Below are 17,946 nucleotides of genomic sequence, written 5' to 3' on the forward strand. Positions count from 1 at the left end.
CTTATCATTTTGATGTTTGACAAGTTTATAGTGAGAATATATGTTATAGAGCAGAGGTCTTCAAACTGGGAGGCATATACACACACACACACACTGGTTTATATAAGGTCCCCCTATTTACATTGTGCCTTCAGCAGTTTAAGACTTGTATTTAATAAAATAAAGTAGAATGCTTTAAAGCTCCGGAAGATAGCTAATTACCTTAAAATAACTTTAATAAAGGCAGTGGTGTATGTTTATGTCTAAACATTATTTTTCATTAAGTATGAAAATGAATTCTCGGCTTTGAACATAGTATTTAGACCCTTTCAGGTTACTAGCTTAAAAGCAAATTGATTTTAAACTTTTAAGTGTTAGTGTTAAAGCTAGCTAGTTTTGAAATCCTACAAAAATCTACAAAGTGGTCTTTGAGTTAAGATTACTCCCCTAGCTGCTAGCTGTCCAGAAACAAGCGACAGGCAGACAGATTTAGGCAAGCTGAGGCACGCCATGAAGCACTAAGCAGTAACAGTCACATATTTTTCTAAGGGAGACAAAAAATCTGCTAAAAAGTGAAATATAAGTGAATATTGGACTTGTATTTATCAGGTGTCTAGGAAGATGACTAAACATGTCCAAATTAATGCGAGCATTGCCTCACAATGTTATGTTTGCAGCTTGTTGTGCTGCCAACATGTTGCCAGAACATGATACACACTTAAAGCAGATAGCTCTTTATGAAGCTCTAGCAGATACAGTCACATTTGAGTGAATATTGGACTTGAATGTGTCAGGTGGCTAAGAACCTGACACAATGAATGCTAACATTGTCTTATGTCTGCTGGATAAATAGGCAACTGTTTGCTAACAATTAGCTACAGCCATAATGTGACAATATCTTAGATGTTGTGTTTGTAGCGTGCTGCTAAATTCATTATTATTATTTTAACAGTCAAATTCCATAATTAGGCTATATATGATATCTGGTGTCCATCTGCTCAGAGTTACACCAGGGCCACAGGGCCACTCTACCTGTGTGAGCTACGTGTGATGGCTGCGCCGCAGATCTGCTGCGTGTCGCAGTCCTCTGTTGTTCACACAGGCAGTGTGTCTGCTGCGGAGTTGCAATGAGAGGTTTATGGTATAAATACTGTATTTCCTTGAATAAAAGTACTGCGATATACGCAACGTAATGCTAGGACTCTACAGTATGAAGCCGTGCATCTTCTGGTTCTACAATGACTATAACAATCCTTGTGAAACAAATGAATGGATTCAGTCAACAGAAACGTGGCAGTGCTTTTACTTTAAAACTGGTACAAGAAGTGTTTCAATGTGTTGTGACATATTCAACAGATAGACATTGAAACTGTGGAGAAAGATAATTTTTACTGTTTGTTCTTCTCTGAACCATGTGCCTTAAGTGGAGAAAATTGGCAAGACCTCCTTTCTCTTGAAGAGCATCACGCCTGAGCTGCGCTGCTCACACAGGCAGTGTAAACGCTCCTGCCTGATAACATGGGTGCCTAAATGAAAAGATGTTCTTCATCACACAGGTGTCACTCACGCAGCCAGTGTGTTAGCCATTTGCTTCCAGTCCAGAAATAAAAGCGTTCTATTTTATAGCTGTAGTTTTGCAGCAAAGGAACTTTTCTCTGAGTGGGTTTCTTTTAGTTTACCACTTGCTTTGTATATCACTGATCTCCCTCTGCTTGCAGCACACTGTGTGGTTTGTGCTTATGTTTGTTGCCTCTGCCCTTTTCCACACTTCAGGTCCTTAGAAAACCACAATGTTGACTTAAAATGGCAAGATTTCTGAGTAACCATTACAGATCTAAAGATATTTTAGCATGTGAAAATGTGTTTGCAGATGCATTGATATCATGTGAATGCAGCCAAGTTAAAGCTGATTTCACCCAGCTGGAGAAGCTTTGGTTCTGTCTAAACTGATATCATCTAAGGGATAAAAGAAGCTCAACACATTGACACCTAACAAATCAATAAGCTTTGCAGCACTCCAGCAGTAAATGCTTTTATCTGGTCAGGCCAAATAACAGCAGCTTCTCCGAACAGGTGGTTGGCTGTTGGCAAGTAGTCTCCTGCCAGACAGCTCTGACCTTGTTATGCTACTTCTGACAGCTGACTGTCACTGGCCTGTAGCCGACTCACCACACTGAAGCGGCTGAGGGCAAGGGTTTTGTCTGGAAGAGGAGGGACCTTGTAGTGAGGCAGAGGAGGCTGTCTTGATAGTGCAGTGCTAAATGCGAGAGAGAATTTGGTACTGTGTTGACTGAATTAAATTATTTTATTAATTAGCATTAATTACATTCCTTGAGGTAGGAACACTTACCATATAGATAAGACAGGAACGATTTTCAAAAGGCCAACTCCATGAAAATACTCTACAAACCACACCTGACAAGAGGAAGCTGGCCTAATCTTTGAAAGTCACAGCCAAAATGTCTCCCCTGACCTTGTAAAGCAGTCATTTGAATATGATTTGGTGCACATACACTCATGCACAGCTTGGGCTCTAGCTGCTCTCTCTGTAAGGCGTCGCATGCTGTGGTGTTGGGAGGTCATGGACGTGAGAGGGGGGGGTGGGCAGCCAGGGAAACAGTAGGCGAGCAGGGGAAGGGGGTGAGGAACTGCAGGAATGGCCAAGGCTGATCACTGCCTAACAGGAAACCGTGAGCGAGGGGAAGCGTGGGGGGAGGCGGGGGCCACCGAGGCCACATGAGACAAACTGGCATCCAGAGCGAGCAAAGCGGCCTTAAGTCGACCTGCAATTTGGCCGTACAAAGAACAATCAGCTTACAGCGTGGAAAGTGAAAAGGCAGACCACCTCACTGGGCGAGTGCACTGAAAGACAACAGCACCTCACAAAGAATGAGAGAGGCTTATGTTAGTTCAATCACAGCAGCAACATGGACACTGTGTTTTTTCAAGGCCCTCTTGCTGCTTGGTCGAGTGCATAATAGGGCTTAGGCTACAAAAATAAGCCTACACCACACAGGGTGCGCTGCAAACAGAGGGACGTCAGTGATACACAAAGCCAGTGTTGAACTACAAAAATCCCACTAAGAGAATAATCCCTTTGCTGCACACCTACAGTTATAAACTTAAGTGCTGAGTGTTACTTCTGGACTGGTAACAAATGGCTAAGTGTGAGGAGATGGATTCCACTTTTCACTTACCTTGCCAAATATGGACATTTGACATTTGTACAACTAATGATGTTAATTATTAGACCGACTGCTTTTCTGTTATTTGTATTTAGGTTTTAAACTTCAATTAATTCTTCTGTGTTGACACCAGAGCAAGCCACAAACACATCATAAGGCAATGTTAGCATGAATTTGGATTCATGTTCTTATACCCGCCTGAAAAAGTCCAATATTCACTCACATCACTTTTAGCTCATTTTTGGTCCCCCTGAGGCATTACATGCACCAGTTGGCCTAAATCTGTCAGCTCACCAAATTAGATTTCTTAGTACGTTTTACTAGAATTTAAAAACTAACCAGCTTAAAAGTTGAAAACCACTTTGCTTTTAAGTAAGTGACAGAAAAGTGTGTAAGAATGAATTTTCATGGTTTGTGCAGCTATAATTACACACATGAATGTGTTTAGAAGGTGCAGATATACTCTAAGCCAGCCTATTTGAGTGGAGTCATTGCTGACACAGCCTATTTGAGTGGAGTCATTGCTGACACATTGCTGACAAAACTGCCTTTATAAAAGGCGGTTTTAGTAAAAAGGGAGAAAACCAAATTAGGAAAACTGCATTTTTCCAATTTTTGAAAACTGCATTAATGAATTTTTTGGCCCCTTTTGTAAAACAGAACAATCTGCAAATACAACATATGACGCCTTAAAGTTCTAATTCATAATGTGTAAGCAAATGAAAAATAGGCTTGGGAAACATGAGCCTGCATGTGTGCTCTGGGACTGGGCTCAATCAGAGTCACTTCATGATTGGATTTATTTTTTGAGGGGAGGGGCCGGGGGCAGCATTCACTCTACATTTTGTGAAGACCGTCTGAGGTGCATTGTTGTTTTAGCTGGTTTTCTATCACCCTACATGTTCGCCTTCTTTGCCTCCTCTCACATTCCGGCTCTTCCATTTCTACTACCAAGCAAAAGCTACCAACACCTACCGGGAGAAACAAAAGCAGTATAACTGGAGTAAAGGCGGAGGAGGAACAAGTCTAAGTGCCGTTGGTCCCATTAACTTATAGCTATTGTATTTTGCAGTCTATTTTCAATTTAATGGTATAAGTTTGTGTTTTATTGAATATTAATAAAGGCACAGCATGAAAAAAAAAAAAATCTATAACACAATGAAGCGCGAAAAAAGTGAATACTTTGAATATTTTATGGAGCCAATGTTTATGTGTGTAGCACATACTGTGATGATGATGGTAATTCAAGGTGGACATAAGAGCCACCTTTGACTAAAGGAATGACTAATGGCATGCAGGGGCTGTAAGGAATGTTATGAGTCGAGGGAGAAGCAAAACCTCCCAGCTCGGCCGTTGCAGACGTCCGGGTTATAAATCCTGTGGGGGCTGTTATGGTGAGCACTGCAGACTGGGTCCTGGTCTTATTAAGGAGGGGTCAGTCTGTGGTTCCAGTGTGGGCAGTCTTACCCCAGGATGTGTTCACAAATGAGCCTGCAGTAGTCGCTGTGAGAGCTGGTGATGAGGAGGAGGACCTTCCCGGCTTTCTTCATGCTGTGCAGCCAGGCCTTGACAGAGTCAGAGCAGGGCTGCAGGTATCGGCCTGGGTCCATCTTCACACTAGGGAAGTAAGTCCCTGCGTCCTCTGTGCAGAGACACAGTGAGATACAGTTAGACAACCAGATTTGATCTTAAAGATGCATTTAAGGTGACACAGTGGGGACCATCATGATCTGCGACATCACTAAAATGTATCATATGATATGGCCGTCACATTCTAAAGCTCTCAACCCATCTGACAACCAGTGGAAGATTATGGAACAGTTTGTGAGATGTCTCTCTCTGTCACCAACATCAAAACACCAAATTGGTGAATATATCTTTTAAGACAATGCTGTTAATTCCTAGATTTCACACACTGAAGCTGTTCTCGAGTTATCATGTTCAAGAGGCCAAAAACATGTTCTGTGAGGCCACCGTGACCTTGACCTTTAACTCCCCAAATCTGATTAGTTTATCCTTGAGTATTAGAAAACAACTGAAAAGATTTTCTGTTGGTGCTCTTAAGATAAAGCAAAACATGGGTTTTGTAGGTCATCCTTCAGTCCAACTTTTTGCAGGATGTATAGCTTATGTGTTTTTTTACATTTGTGATATGTTTTTGTTGAGTTCTGCCTTGATTCTCCACATTTGTATTCAAAGAGGTAAAAGGGGACCTCAGTCATGTTCCCCACTTCTGAGGCAACTTCAGTGGGCTCTCCCCACTTTGATGCCCCAGCTGCCCTTCAGTACATCCTGTCAGCAGAGTGCACACAGCTAAATATGGCAAAGCTCTCCTGCGCTCTGTTACATAATCCCAGTCCATCACAGAATATCCTTTACCTTAGGTTCTCAGCTGAATGTAACAGTTCATGAATAAAACATGACCTATATGGAAATAGGCACTTGATGCTGATTGGCAATATACATGTAATGTAATACTAAGTTAGAAAATAGTGTGTTTTTTCTTGGTACTGAGAGGAAATGTGACAGGTCAGTGACACTGAAAAGCACTACATTCTCCTTTGCTATGTGTAGCATTATTTGAGGATTTTAAGTATAGAATTATATTTGGATTCATCCTGAGACATAAAAAAGCAACCCACAAATTGCATTTGCTCAACAAAAAAAAAGAGAATTTTGCATCACTTATTTTCATGAGCAGGAGAAAAGAGGGCTTATAAAAACAGGACAGGGTGAGGCTGAGTAGTGTGTTCTCATGAATTTAGATGTTTCAGAACATGTATCTCAGGAGCATCCCTGCACCTTCAGTGCCACATGGACACACATAGGCAGGTATTCATTTTAACACAGATTAGAACAACACACTGGTACTGTTGCTACTGAAGTCCAGTTTGAGCAACATAATCTAAACACTAAACAAATAGTTATGATGGCCGCAGATCAACAGTTGCAATTTAATGGTAACGTTAGCGATCAACTCTTGAACATATCTGAATGACCATTGCTGTGCCGTGGCAGATGATGTCACACCGCATTGCTTTGCTTATTTTAGTTGGAACCCTTTTTTTTCTGGTTTGGCATTCTTTCATGCAGGGCGGAAGTCAGTTTTCAATTTATATAGAAGCCAGTGAGAAAATCAGCCTGCTGTTTTTAGTCCACGTAATATTCCAACCCTAACCCTTATAAAAATATAAGGTCTTACCAATCACTTGACAGGGCATGAAAGCATTAAATCTGTTAACCATTTAAAGTTGGAATTTTTAGCCGTTCTCATGAAAATGATTAGATTTGTTGTCTTTCTCCACAATCATCACCACAGCAGCAACGGAGAGGATGGCTTAGCAATGGAAGGTGAATTGTAAGTCTTGTTATCTATTTGGACAGAAGCTGCAGTTCAGTCCCAATGTCATTGGAAAGCTGATCTGAAATTTGATTTGAAATGAACAGATGACTTGTGTTGGATTTCATTCTCTTGTATCTTTCCCAATTGTTCAAGCAAAGACGAAATAAACCTCTTTAATCCTTTAAAGATGAGGTCGAACGATTGGACCTGAACTTCATTTGGAAAAAAATATCTGTGCTGCTTGTCCATTAGTGGGATAGTAGCTTGTAGCACCTGTTTGTGTCTTTTTGGGTTGATTGAACAGAAATCAATAGAAACAGACTTTCAGTCTTTTTCCTTTTTTTAAGTGTTTAGCACAATGTCAACACAATGACCTAACTAGCTACATTTCAACTACTCAGTTCTTGTACATAAGCCTAAAATGTGGAGGTCTGACTCAAGCAGCTAATGAATATCCTGCAGCAGGAGTTTGAAAAATGAGGGCATGGTGCCCCCCAGTGGTAGAACACAGGAAGAGGAGAAAGAACAAAGCTCCTGGAGGTTCTCAAGATGCAGTAGACGGATCTAACCTGAAGATGGCGACAAACACAGGCAACTAGAGGCTTAGATTCATTTCAGGAGCCCGGACTTCACACATTTGTAAACATCTGGGCTTGACATCCACGAATTTCTTCTGAAGTTAATGGTGTCCACAGACCATTTCACTTTCAGTTAAACAGAAAGGGCAGGTCATGGGGACCAACAATTGGCCCTCAGTGTGAGGGGGCTTCCTCCTCTGGGACCCTGCAAACAACAAATTCCATGTTGCAGTTATGTGTGCTAGAGGATAAACAACTGACCTCGTCATCAATCTTTGTGCAACGTTCAAACGATCAGATAGCGTGCAGCAGAAACAGAGCAGAAGCTGTTTTATTCCACCAGGACCTGACATTTACCACCCAAGTACACAGCTGACACAAGATCCAGGGAATGGTCATGTTGATTAAACACCATCATGGAACTAGAGCTAGGGGGCACATACCTCTGCCAAGGCCCGACAATCCGCCTCATGACACCAAATTTAAATTAACCAGAATCAGATTTTTATTTGCATTTACACATAATTGCACACACTCACATTAATATCGTTCCCATAAACATGCCAGATATTTTTTATCAAGATCCAGGAATTATGGTGAAAACACCCTATATAGTGAAAACAATAATCCTGGATCCAACCACTGATCTGGATCCACACCAAAATTAAATAGGTTCTTCTTTAGAAGAACCCATTAAATTGGGCACCACCACAAAAATGTATGGAGTAGATTTGAGTAGTTTCTGCATAATCCTTCTACCTTACCCACAAATAAACAGACAAACACAGACTAAAACAATAAATGAAATTCTGTTTTACTTGTATAGCGGCAGGGTTTTGTGTCATCCCTTGAGCTCTGATCCCTCTTGCCAGGGCACTGATGGCCATCTTCAGACCAGATACACCGCTGATGGCGCGAGTGTCACAGAAAGTGAACTGCACCTGCTTTTCAATATTGGTCAGAGGCATCCCTTCAACCGGCCCCCCCCCCCCACCTGTTTTATTTGCCGAGGTTTTATTATGAGCTATTTTTTCTTTTGTTCTTGTTCTTATGTCCTGCCATCTTCTCTTAATTTCATCGTTTTTTGTTTTACCCACAGCATTTACTTTCTCGCAGACACTCTCCCTAATCGTGTTTCTTTGAGTTATATTAATATTTCTTTGCTGTAGCTCAACAACATGTTTGTTTGCCCCCTTCACTAACACCTCCAATTCCATGGCATTAAATTTCGCTTTGCGCTTGCGGTCACTCTGCTCTCCGTAATGCTCCATGGCAGAAACTAGTGACGCACACAAAACACTCTTTTAAATACTGCTGCCTCTACCGTGTTTGCACCTGTTATCATTTACGCAATTAGTTTTAGTAGATCACCCGCAAAATGCACACCAACCAAACGTGCAATCTGTTATAATGCACATGCAATTTAGCACTCTTTATTTGGGATCTTAGTAGATCAGGCCCAAAGTGGATAATGCTTTCATCTGCGTGTTTATTCGTTACTTAGCAGAATTACGCAAACACTACTGAATGGATTACCATGCAGTATAGGTTAGGAAAGAATCTATTAACATTTTTGCAGATTCAGGGGCAGATCCAGAAATTTATCTATGAGTGTGTGCAGTTAAGTGCACATCCAAATACAAAATCTGGATGTAGTGAATTTAAATGTGGTTTGATAAGGAGACTGACACCCTCTGAGTGCCATTCTAGTTTGTTTTATTATTTCTAGAGCACTTTCAGAGTAAATATCAGAAAAGTTGTACATTTATGTTGTTTTGAATCATAACTGGGGGCGGCTGTGTCACAGGGTTAAGAGTGGGTTGGCCTCTAACCAGAAGGTCCTTGGTTCAATCCCAAACGTCCCCTTCCTTATACCGAAGTGTCAATGGGCAGGATACTGAACCCCAAAATCGCCCCTGATGGCTATGCACTGTATAAATGTGTGTGTGTGTGTGTGTGTGAAAGGGTGAACGGCAAAAAAATGTACTGTTAAGTGCTTTGAGTGGTCATCTAGATTAGAAAACCACTATATAACTACAGACCATTTACCGTAACTTTTAAAGGGCAAACAGCTAGAGTTATTTGCTTCTTCATTGCAACTATAATATTGTCAGTGCCAACAAATGAATAATTTTCAAATTTCATTAATACCAGAACAGGCGTATGGTAAAGGTAAGTGTCACACTGCAAAGACATGCCCTCAAGCAGCAGGTCCCGGGTTCGACTACTGGTCCATTTACTGTTTGTCACTCACCTCCTCTCTCCCTGTGTCTCCTGTCTCTGTCACTATCCAATGAAAACAACAAAAGGTCAATAAAAACATATTTCAAAAAACCACAACAAGCTCAAATTCTAGTAGTAAACAGCTGCAGCGTGTGTTGTAATACAGTAGATACCTATTTATCTTGGCAGGATAGAGAAACCACAGGACCAGGAGCCACGTCTTAACTCAAAGGGAGATTGCATTGAGTCACAGAATCTGGCGGAATAGTGAGTAGGCATAAAGTGATGTCCGGCCTTTGGTTCTCTGTGTGTCTGCATTCAGATCCAAAGACTATTTGCATGGCAGCAGGTGGTTTAATTTTGTAATACTTGATCAGTGACCTCTGGTTCTCTGTGATTTGTTTCTTCCTGCATAATTGCCAAACATCTACGCAAAATGTGTCCACCAAGATGATATGTTAGATTTCTTGTAAACCACTTCCCACTCTCTCTGGCATTAGGCTGAGAGTAGAGAGGCCAGATTATTACTGTTGTGTAATGTGTGATCAATCCACAAGTACAAAAGAGCATATTTTAAATGCTGCTTGGTTCATCACCAGTGCCTGCTGACTACAGCATTTGTGTGTTTGTGTGCGTCGTGGATCAAAATGTGGCTCTAAAGGATCTGGCTGTGAATTCAAGACTCAAGTGCCCCAAGGGCCTGCAGGCCTGTGGCTGGGCACCGTGCCGTGCAGGCTGGGCGCGGGGCCTGGACGGCTGGAGAGCTGCCTAGCGTCACAGAGAGAACCGCGACTAGCAGCAGCTCCATCGCTCTCACACATCAAAGCACCCTGACAGGATACACAAATCAACAGTTGCAGTGCAAATTAGGGCCAAGCCCGGGTGCGTTGCACAAACAGCCACACCAAAAGTGATGAGGGGGCAGAATCACGTTCGTTTTTTTTATCGCCCAGTTAATCAGCAAGGAAGATAAAGGCTATCATAACAATATGAAGAAAGACGCATTTATCCATTTTCTCATTATATTTAATGTGCATCAAGCCCACACAAGGCACGTGGAGAAGATCTCTAAAGGAAAGCTATAATCTTGGGTGTTTTGTCTTAAAAAGGCATCCAGACAGACAATGTTTTCCAGCACCTGTTGGAACCACGTGGAAAACACTGGCCAGGCCATTTTATCTGTGGACTTTCCATTTTTAGCAGACTGACCACAAATTGCTGCATTATGTCCCTCATGGTGCACACAGTTTTTTTCTAAGACAGTGACAGAGGGAGAATCTTGAGATTGTCATGACAATATCTTTCACATGGAGTTATATATGTTATATACACTATAGTATGTAAGATTTGCTGCTTTTTTTGATATAACACAGGTAGGCGTAGTAGGTAAAAGGTACCCTACGTTGCTGGGACATACCATATGCCAAACTTGAAACACAAAATGTTCATGGAGAACTTAACTGCTTCTAATCTGGAAGATATTTCTGCAACGACAAAGAATTTTGAATTTGCTACTATTTAGATTTTTGACATTATGACTCTGAAACTGAGACCAAAATAGAAACATCTCTAATCTTGTACCACGATAAAGGACAAATGAAAGGTGATACCCCATCCATATACTGCCACCACTGCTGGGACAGGAAAAGCCTGTTGGGCTTGCATTTCTCTACTAAGGTAACAAAACAAATGTGTACTTTTTGATTTCAGAAATAAGAATAAAACACATGTCAATTAAACCTACGAAATAAGCATTATATTTAAAGTCAGGGTAAGCTGAATATTTTGTAAATATTACACATTAGCCCTATGTTATTTTCTTTTAACAGCATGGGCCATTGTTTTGGTCCAAATATAATTGAGGGTTTATGCATTAGGTAAAAGTTTGGCTTTCTTGGATAGTTTGGACAGCGTTAAACAATAGAAGAAGGCAGGATCGCAGGATTCTTTTTCCTCCAATAATATAATGTTTGAACGAAGAGGGCAATCATTTGGCATTTTTTTCCCCCCAATTGTTGAGTACTGGTGAAGCTGGTAGTAATACCGTAATGATATACCAATGGCAACGAAACTTAGAAAATGAATTGGTTCATTCACTTCTATGGTACCTGTCGAACTGATAAGACATTTACTTTAGGTGATGACTGGAAAAACGTACGCCATACAAAATTATTTAGTCAGCGCCATAAATTGCAATGTGAAACCAAATCTAACCAGATCAAATGTAATGTAACAAAGACATAAACCTTAGTTTGGACCTTGGCCTTTCAGACAGAAAGATACGCTTGTCAGTGAAAGGGAAACTTTTAGTAGTTCACCAGACAGGTAGACGTAGTCTAAAAGATTCTTATCTCATAGACTTTCTCCTTTTTGAAGAAATGTGATTGAAGCAGAGAGAAAAGGCAACAAACAAGAACAATGGCAGCAGAGAAAAAAATACACAGTGGTTTTTGGACACCCTTGTGCACATCACTGTGGGGGACAGTGACGCCAGGCACACAGTCATTCCCCCTCTGAGCAAATGTGAGAGACACTGAAATCTGTCATTATACCAAACCAGAGCTATATTTAGCCAGAGCTATCTTAAGAAAACCGTGAGGATTCATACATTCAAGGCTTGATCTCAGCAGAACCGTAGCTTGAGTTTCCCATAAGGTGTAAAATAACTTGCATCACATTTTATAGTCACTTCTGCAACTGCCTTAATAGGAGCTGAAGAATCCATTTAAACAAAAGTTAAAAACCTAAGTTAAAATGACCTTCAACTTATTAAAGTTTATCCATCTTGGCTGAATGGTGCTGACGACAGATGAAGGACAAAAATATGCACAGAAAGCAAAAAACGTGTAAAATCCAGAGCCTGCCAGGTTTGTTTTAATCATAGGGGATTTATGGCACTCAGAGACGAATTATACTCCCATCTCAAGGTACAATCTCCATAAACAATAGATTACCATCAGGCCACCAGGAGCATGCTGTGAATCAGCTTCATTCAGGGCTATAGGAGACACAATATGTGGGTAGCAAAGAATTTTAAATCTAAACTTATTGTCAGTTTTGTTATGTTGAATTAACAGGATTCGTGTCAGCTAATTTATAAGTATTTTAAGTTATCTCTCTATATATAAAGCTTTATGATTTCGATTTTTATTCATTAAAACAATTGTTTTCCATTTGTATTTAGCCTTTTTGTCTTTTTCCTGTGTTTTATTTTAAGTTGAAAGAGTCAGACATATTTTTGGACTGGCTTTCTGATTCTCGGTGAAAAAACCACGCAACAAACACATCCACATCCTGTCCAGATGTACAGTATATAACCCTCTTGTGGTCAAAGTGACCACGTCTCTCGGTGTGATGTAGTGTATTGCAGCAGACTGAGGCTACTGTAGGACATTTGATCCAAGTGGAGGGAGTGCTCTCATATGGTACATTGTGTTACTTATAGAAGCTCTGGAGGGTTTTTCTTACGTAAATGTTTGTAAGGACGATTTTAAAACAAGGCGTTGACTGCAATTTAGGAGGCTCATCTCATGACAATTGCTAAGCAATATTCTCATGGAACAATGCTATGAATCAGATGGGGTGGTAGGATACAGGGAATACTGAAGCATATTCTGAACTGTACAAGTCTCTGTTCCTGTAGAGTTCAAGACAAACGAGAAGTTGGTCAAGGGCAAAAATTGACAGAGTGAAAGTTGATCTCCATATGTTTACATTGAAATTTGTTTATATGCGGGTGTGCCCAGGTCTTTAACAGGCCCAATCACAAGTGGAGATTATAAACTAGACTGACTGAGTTTGCCTTTGGGAACGAGTCAAGGAGCAGGAAATATGGTTACAGGCTCTCCTGGTTCTGACGTTTGGTTTTAAATCTAGGGACGGTATTCCTGGAAAAGCTAGCAAAAAAGCATGCTACACTTTTAAACATGCAACCGATAAATCCCACCCCCTCCCATCGGCTCTCCCGTGAAAACTACGCCCATATGAACACTGACAACTGCTAGTAGTCACCTTTAATGTGATTCGCTCGCTTACTTCTGGATATCGTCTCTGCGCCTTGTGAAGACTGATCATGCACAGTGAGAGCGCAGCCTGGGTGCACGTACGTAGGATGATCAGTTAGTGACAGACAGGTACGCCATCGGTTGTGTTTACTACAGTCATGCGAGTACCAGAGTGTTCTTTTTTTTCAGACAACTTTATTTATTGCAGCTATCTGGTTGTGAAGAGGAATTAAATATATAAGATTTTTTAAAAAAAGTGTTTCAGAGACAACCAACCTTACCTATAAATAGTGTTTTGACCTTTTGGTAATAAAATCTCATCATTTAAAATGACCAAATTCTAGTCAATTCATCCTTGAATCAAAGTTTGTGCCAATATAATGAAATACCCTCCAGGCATTCTTGAGATATCATGTTCAGAGGATCAACTTGGAGTCCAAGTGCCGAATTTGAAGAAAGTCTCTATAATTCGGAAGGATTATATATTTTCAGGTTGTCCATCTGTCCCATTCGCATGAATTTGATGAGGCATAATGAGACAAAGAGAAGACTGCCATGTGCCAAAGCCAGAAGTGCTTATGATATTAGATATTTCTGCATCGTGCATCCTTACAGTACAATTCAATAAAAAAAATCTTTATTTTACCACAGTGTAGCACAACATATCAACATCTGACAAATTCATTGTGTTGTCCACGACCACAATAATAGTGAGTCATGAAATAAAAGGCTGATTAAACTGACTGCGTTTATTAAAAAGGTCTTTGGTGTCACCAGCTTTCATCAGACTCCAAGCATTACTGCACAGCTCCTGATCCAAGCAGTTCATTAGGAGAGAGTTGTTTATTTGATACAGAAAGTGCCTCAACTGTTACTGTTGCATGCAAAACACAATTTTAGCTTATCTGAGAGCGGTCCGGCCAGATCAAAGCATGGGCATCGCTATAACAACATTTAGCAAGTCAGACATAACAGTGTATGTCCCCGCCCTGATATGTGACATCGGTGTGTGGAACATATGTTCTGAATGCATTTGTTACAAAGCTGTGCAAGACTGTTTAAAGGGATTGACATACCAAACAAATCATTTTATTCATAAACTAGGTTGACTATGATTCGAACCGAGGGAAACTGGCACTTAAATCTTAACTTTGGTGATGGTTTGAGATATGAGGGGTTTGTGGTGTTTACATGTCCTCTCAGACAGAGACAGGGACCGAGACGGAGACAGGAGGGGTGAAGGTAAATGTTGCCTTTCCTGAACACACATATTTAACGTACTGGGAAGTGGGAACAGGAACAAATGTAAACAGAAAAACATCAAACTCTATCATGTCTGGCATTTATAAAAATGATAGAGGGTGCGCACAGCTGGCCTGATGTTGTGTTTATTACTTTTGTTTTACATCTCTCATACGTAACTGCTTAAAGGTAGGTTTGGTTAGTTGTTTCTGAAACACAATCAAATTTTATTCATGTAGCACACATGCACAAATTTGTCTCATAGGGCCTAACATTGTCCGACATCCTCTGTCCTTAACCCTCAAAAAGAGGAAGGAAAAACGACCCCCAAAAAAACTTCTATCTTCACGTCCCAATAGCCATCAATAGATAAAGTTGTCTGAAAAAAGCCAGTGTCTTTGGCCCTCGCAGGACTGTCGTGAGCACATTCAGAGCGAATAAAATGCTTCACTGGCGTACCTGTGTCTGTGCTCTCACTGTACATGACTACAGTCTTCAGCCAGAGAGACAAACACCGCCAAATCAGAGAACATCAATGACCTCCCCAATCACCAGATATGAATCCAGTAGAACCTCTGGGATGTGGTAGAACAGGAGATTGGCAGCATGAATGTGCAGCTGACAAATCTGCAGTAATGTTGAGATGCAGTCATTGAACCTGTGGCTCAGGGCGTAGAGCAGATCGTCCTCTAACTAAAAGGCCAAGTGTCCTCGGGCAAGATTGCCCCTGACGGCTGCCCATAGATGCACTGTATGAATGGCAAAAACTGTACTGTAAAGCACTTTGAGTGGTCAGCAAGACTAGAAAAGTGCTGTATATACCATTTGACACATAACTAAGAACTATGGCTGTTTGAGGGAGGAACTGCCCAGTGTTAGTATGGTAAATGGACTGTATTTATATAGCGTTTTTCTGATAATATCAACCATGCAAGCCAGATTCACCCATTTACACACACATTCACAGGCTTCTATGCACAGTGCTTTTCGATAACTCACCATTCATACCTAGTATCTTGCTAAAGGACAATGGACACTTGGTCAGGACTGGGGATCAAACCACAGACTGTCTGATTAGTGAACGACCCTCTCTATGTCCTGAGTCACAACTATTGGGTTGGTGGGTGGGTGTTTCTTACAAAGTGTTCGCTGAGTCTTAAAACATAAGCGAACGAGGTGTCCCTTTATGTAATTAAATCCACCTCAACTCTTCCTTATATACATGTACGTCATGAAGAAAAGGCTCATCATCTTCAAACCCAGTAGGTTGGGCATTTTAAATGCAACAAAGACGTTAAATCAACTTTCCAGACTAATTTAGGCCAAAGACTTGTGGCATGGATGACTTCATCATCTAACGTAAACAAAGCTGTAAAAACATGGATACTGTTGCTATGTCAACATACACACGTATGCTTACTTCTTAACAAGGTCAAAGCAGAGTGTGTTTGATGTATAGAAACATATCGACTGTGACAAAACTAGTATCACGATAGAGATCCAAGTTTCAAAGTCTGTTAAAAATACCAAATACAAAAATACCGGTTGGTTTGCAAGTTGTCTCTAGAAATGCTACTAACCTAGAAGCAGGGAAAATGTTACAAAGTTGAAAAAGGGATTTTTACTGCGCAGGAGGAAAATCAAACGGCAAAACCACAGCTTTATGGTTAAAGTTGGCTCCACTGCATCCAGAGAGCAGACAGGCTGAACTATCAGACATAGGAAGCTCAAAACAATCATGCTGAGAGGAGCTAAACAAATTCAGCAGTTAATTTAGCAGTGGACGCTGAGGTGAATTGAGTGGTCGGAGACGTGGTGGATTTGATGAGAGCATTTCGGTATTTTTGCAGCTTAATACCATGTTTGAAATGAAACTACTGAGTTTAAAGCTGTCTTATTTTGGATTTGCTGGATTACCATAAAACCAGAGCACATGTCCCTTCACCATGGCAGCCCCCTTAATTTACAGAGAAAATTAGGCATTACTTTTCTTCACTCGCTCCACCTTTCCTCTGAGATAGTCACTGACGTCAAACTGTGACACATGTGCATAATGCTATTAAAATGTTCTTATAGATTTGTTTCCAACCAAACAAAATCTCGAGGTTTTAAAAGATATAAAAAAATCAGAATATAAAATCCAGCTCCTTTTACTGCCCTCCATCACACTCAGCAGCTGTTACTTAGGGTTTTCATTTAAGTGAGCAACACAACAAAAGTGCATTGTCCACACATACAGAGCCAATGTCCCAAAAATGTGTTTTATTTGCTTTCTCAAAAGCCTCAGAGAATGGGCCTTTAATAACTCAAAGTAATTATATCACAGAGGAGAAGGGGTTGCCGAGGTCACCTTGCCAGTGGTTATTACATTTCTGAATGATACATAGGATTGATTCAAATCCTCCTTGAGCATAACCAAGTATTCTATTTTCACTTTTACATCAACAGATGACTGTTTTTAAGATTAATATTTGCCATAAAGAATTATGACAGTTTATTCAAGAAACATACTATACTTTTGTATACAGACTAAAAATCATGCTGTGTTTCCTCACATTTTCACAGGATACTCCAGTAGAGTAAATTCACACCACACTAACCTAACCACAGCTGGGTAATAATGATGTCATCACTTTAAATTAACAACGGAAAACAATGTTTGTCAAGAATTTACATTTTACAGATGTTGAATATCAATGTTGTTGCGATTCCTCCATTTTGAACTTTCTCCCTCTTGTCATTTGTCATTGTTAAAGCAGGTTTACAACTGCTAAGCAACATGAGTTCAAAATTCAAAGTTCACCCAAATTTGCCTCTGAGAGCTTCATGAGGATTGAACTGAACGTTGTGAGGTTTGTTTTTACAAATACAGGAGTAACAGTATGTTAAAAATGGAGTGCATCTACTGACACACCAGGTGTTTGGGGGTGAGAACGCACGCCAAAATTTGAACCTCTCTCTCTTTCTTCCTTCAAACACACACTCCCCATGACTACCAAACACACCAACAGCCAAGTGCAAAACCGTAAATGCTTCTGAAAACAGCTTGAGAGCGCGTAGCCTTATCTCCATCTGTAACAATCTAAAGACTATAAAAACGTGCTAAAGAGTTCTGGGAGAGAGATCAGGCAGGAAGTGCGAAACAGCCAGGACAAGGCAGAGAAGGCCGGCTCTTTGCCTCCGCCATAAAACTGCCCAGCAGTAACTTTTGGCAACACAAAGCCCCACATTTTGGGAAAAGCAAGAAACCTTTAGGCTGTGTTTACATGTCTTAGCACAGCTGAAAGGTTGTGGTGCCTGAGTTTAGTATCATTCTTATACAGCCACACTGTGCCCTGTAAACAACACAAGTTTTTTTGTTTTTCATTTTTCACAATTTCACTGACTGAAAC

General features: G+C 40.6%; 1 protein-coding gene across 1 annotated transcript in view; it reads right to left on the bottom strand.

Moving 5' to 3' along the window:
• The window catches only part of nt5dc1 (5'-nucleotidase domain containing 1), a 54,833-nt gene that overhangs the window by 17,986 nt on the left and 18,901 nt on the right, over nucleotides 1-17,946 (bottom strand). Inside the window, exon 7 of the mRNA XM_034579249.1 lies at nucleotides 4,632-4,806. Coding sequence (XP_034435140.1) covers nucleotides 4,632-4,806 — 175 coding nt within the window. The remainder of the gene's footprint in view (nucleotides 1-4,631; nucleotides 4,807-17,946) is intronic.

Source organism: Hippoglossus hippoglossus, chromosome 24 (genome assembly GCF_009819705.1).
Source record: "Hippoglossus hippoglossus isolate fHipHip1 chromosome 24, fHipHip1.pri, whole genome shotgun sequence".
Classification (NCBI taxonomy): domain Eukaryota; kingdom Metazoa; phylum Chordata; class Actinopteri; order Pleuronectiformes; family Pleuronectidae; genus Hippoglossus; species Hippoglossus hippoglossus.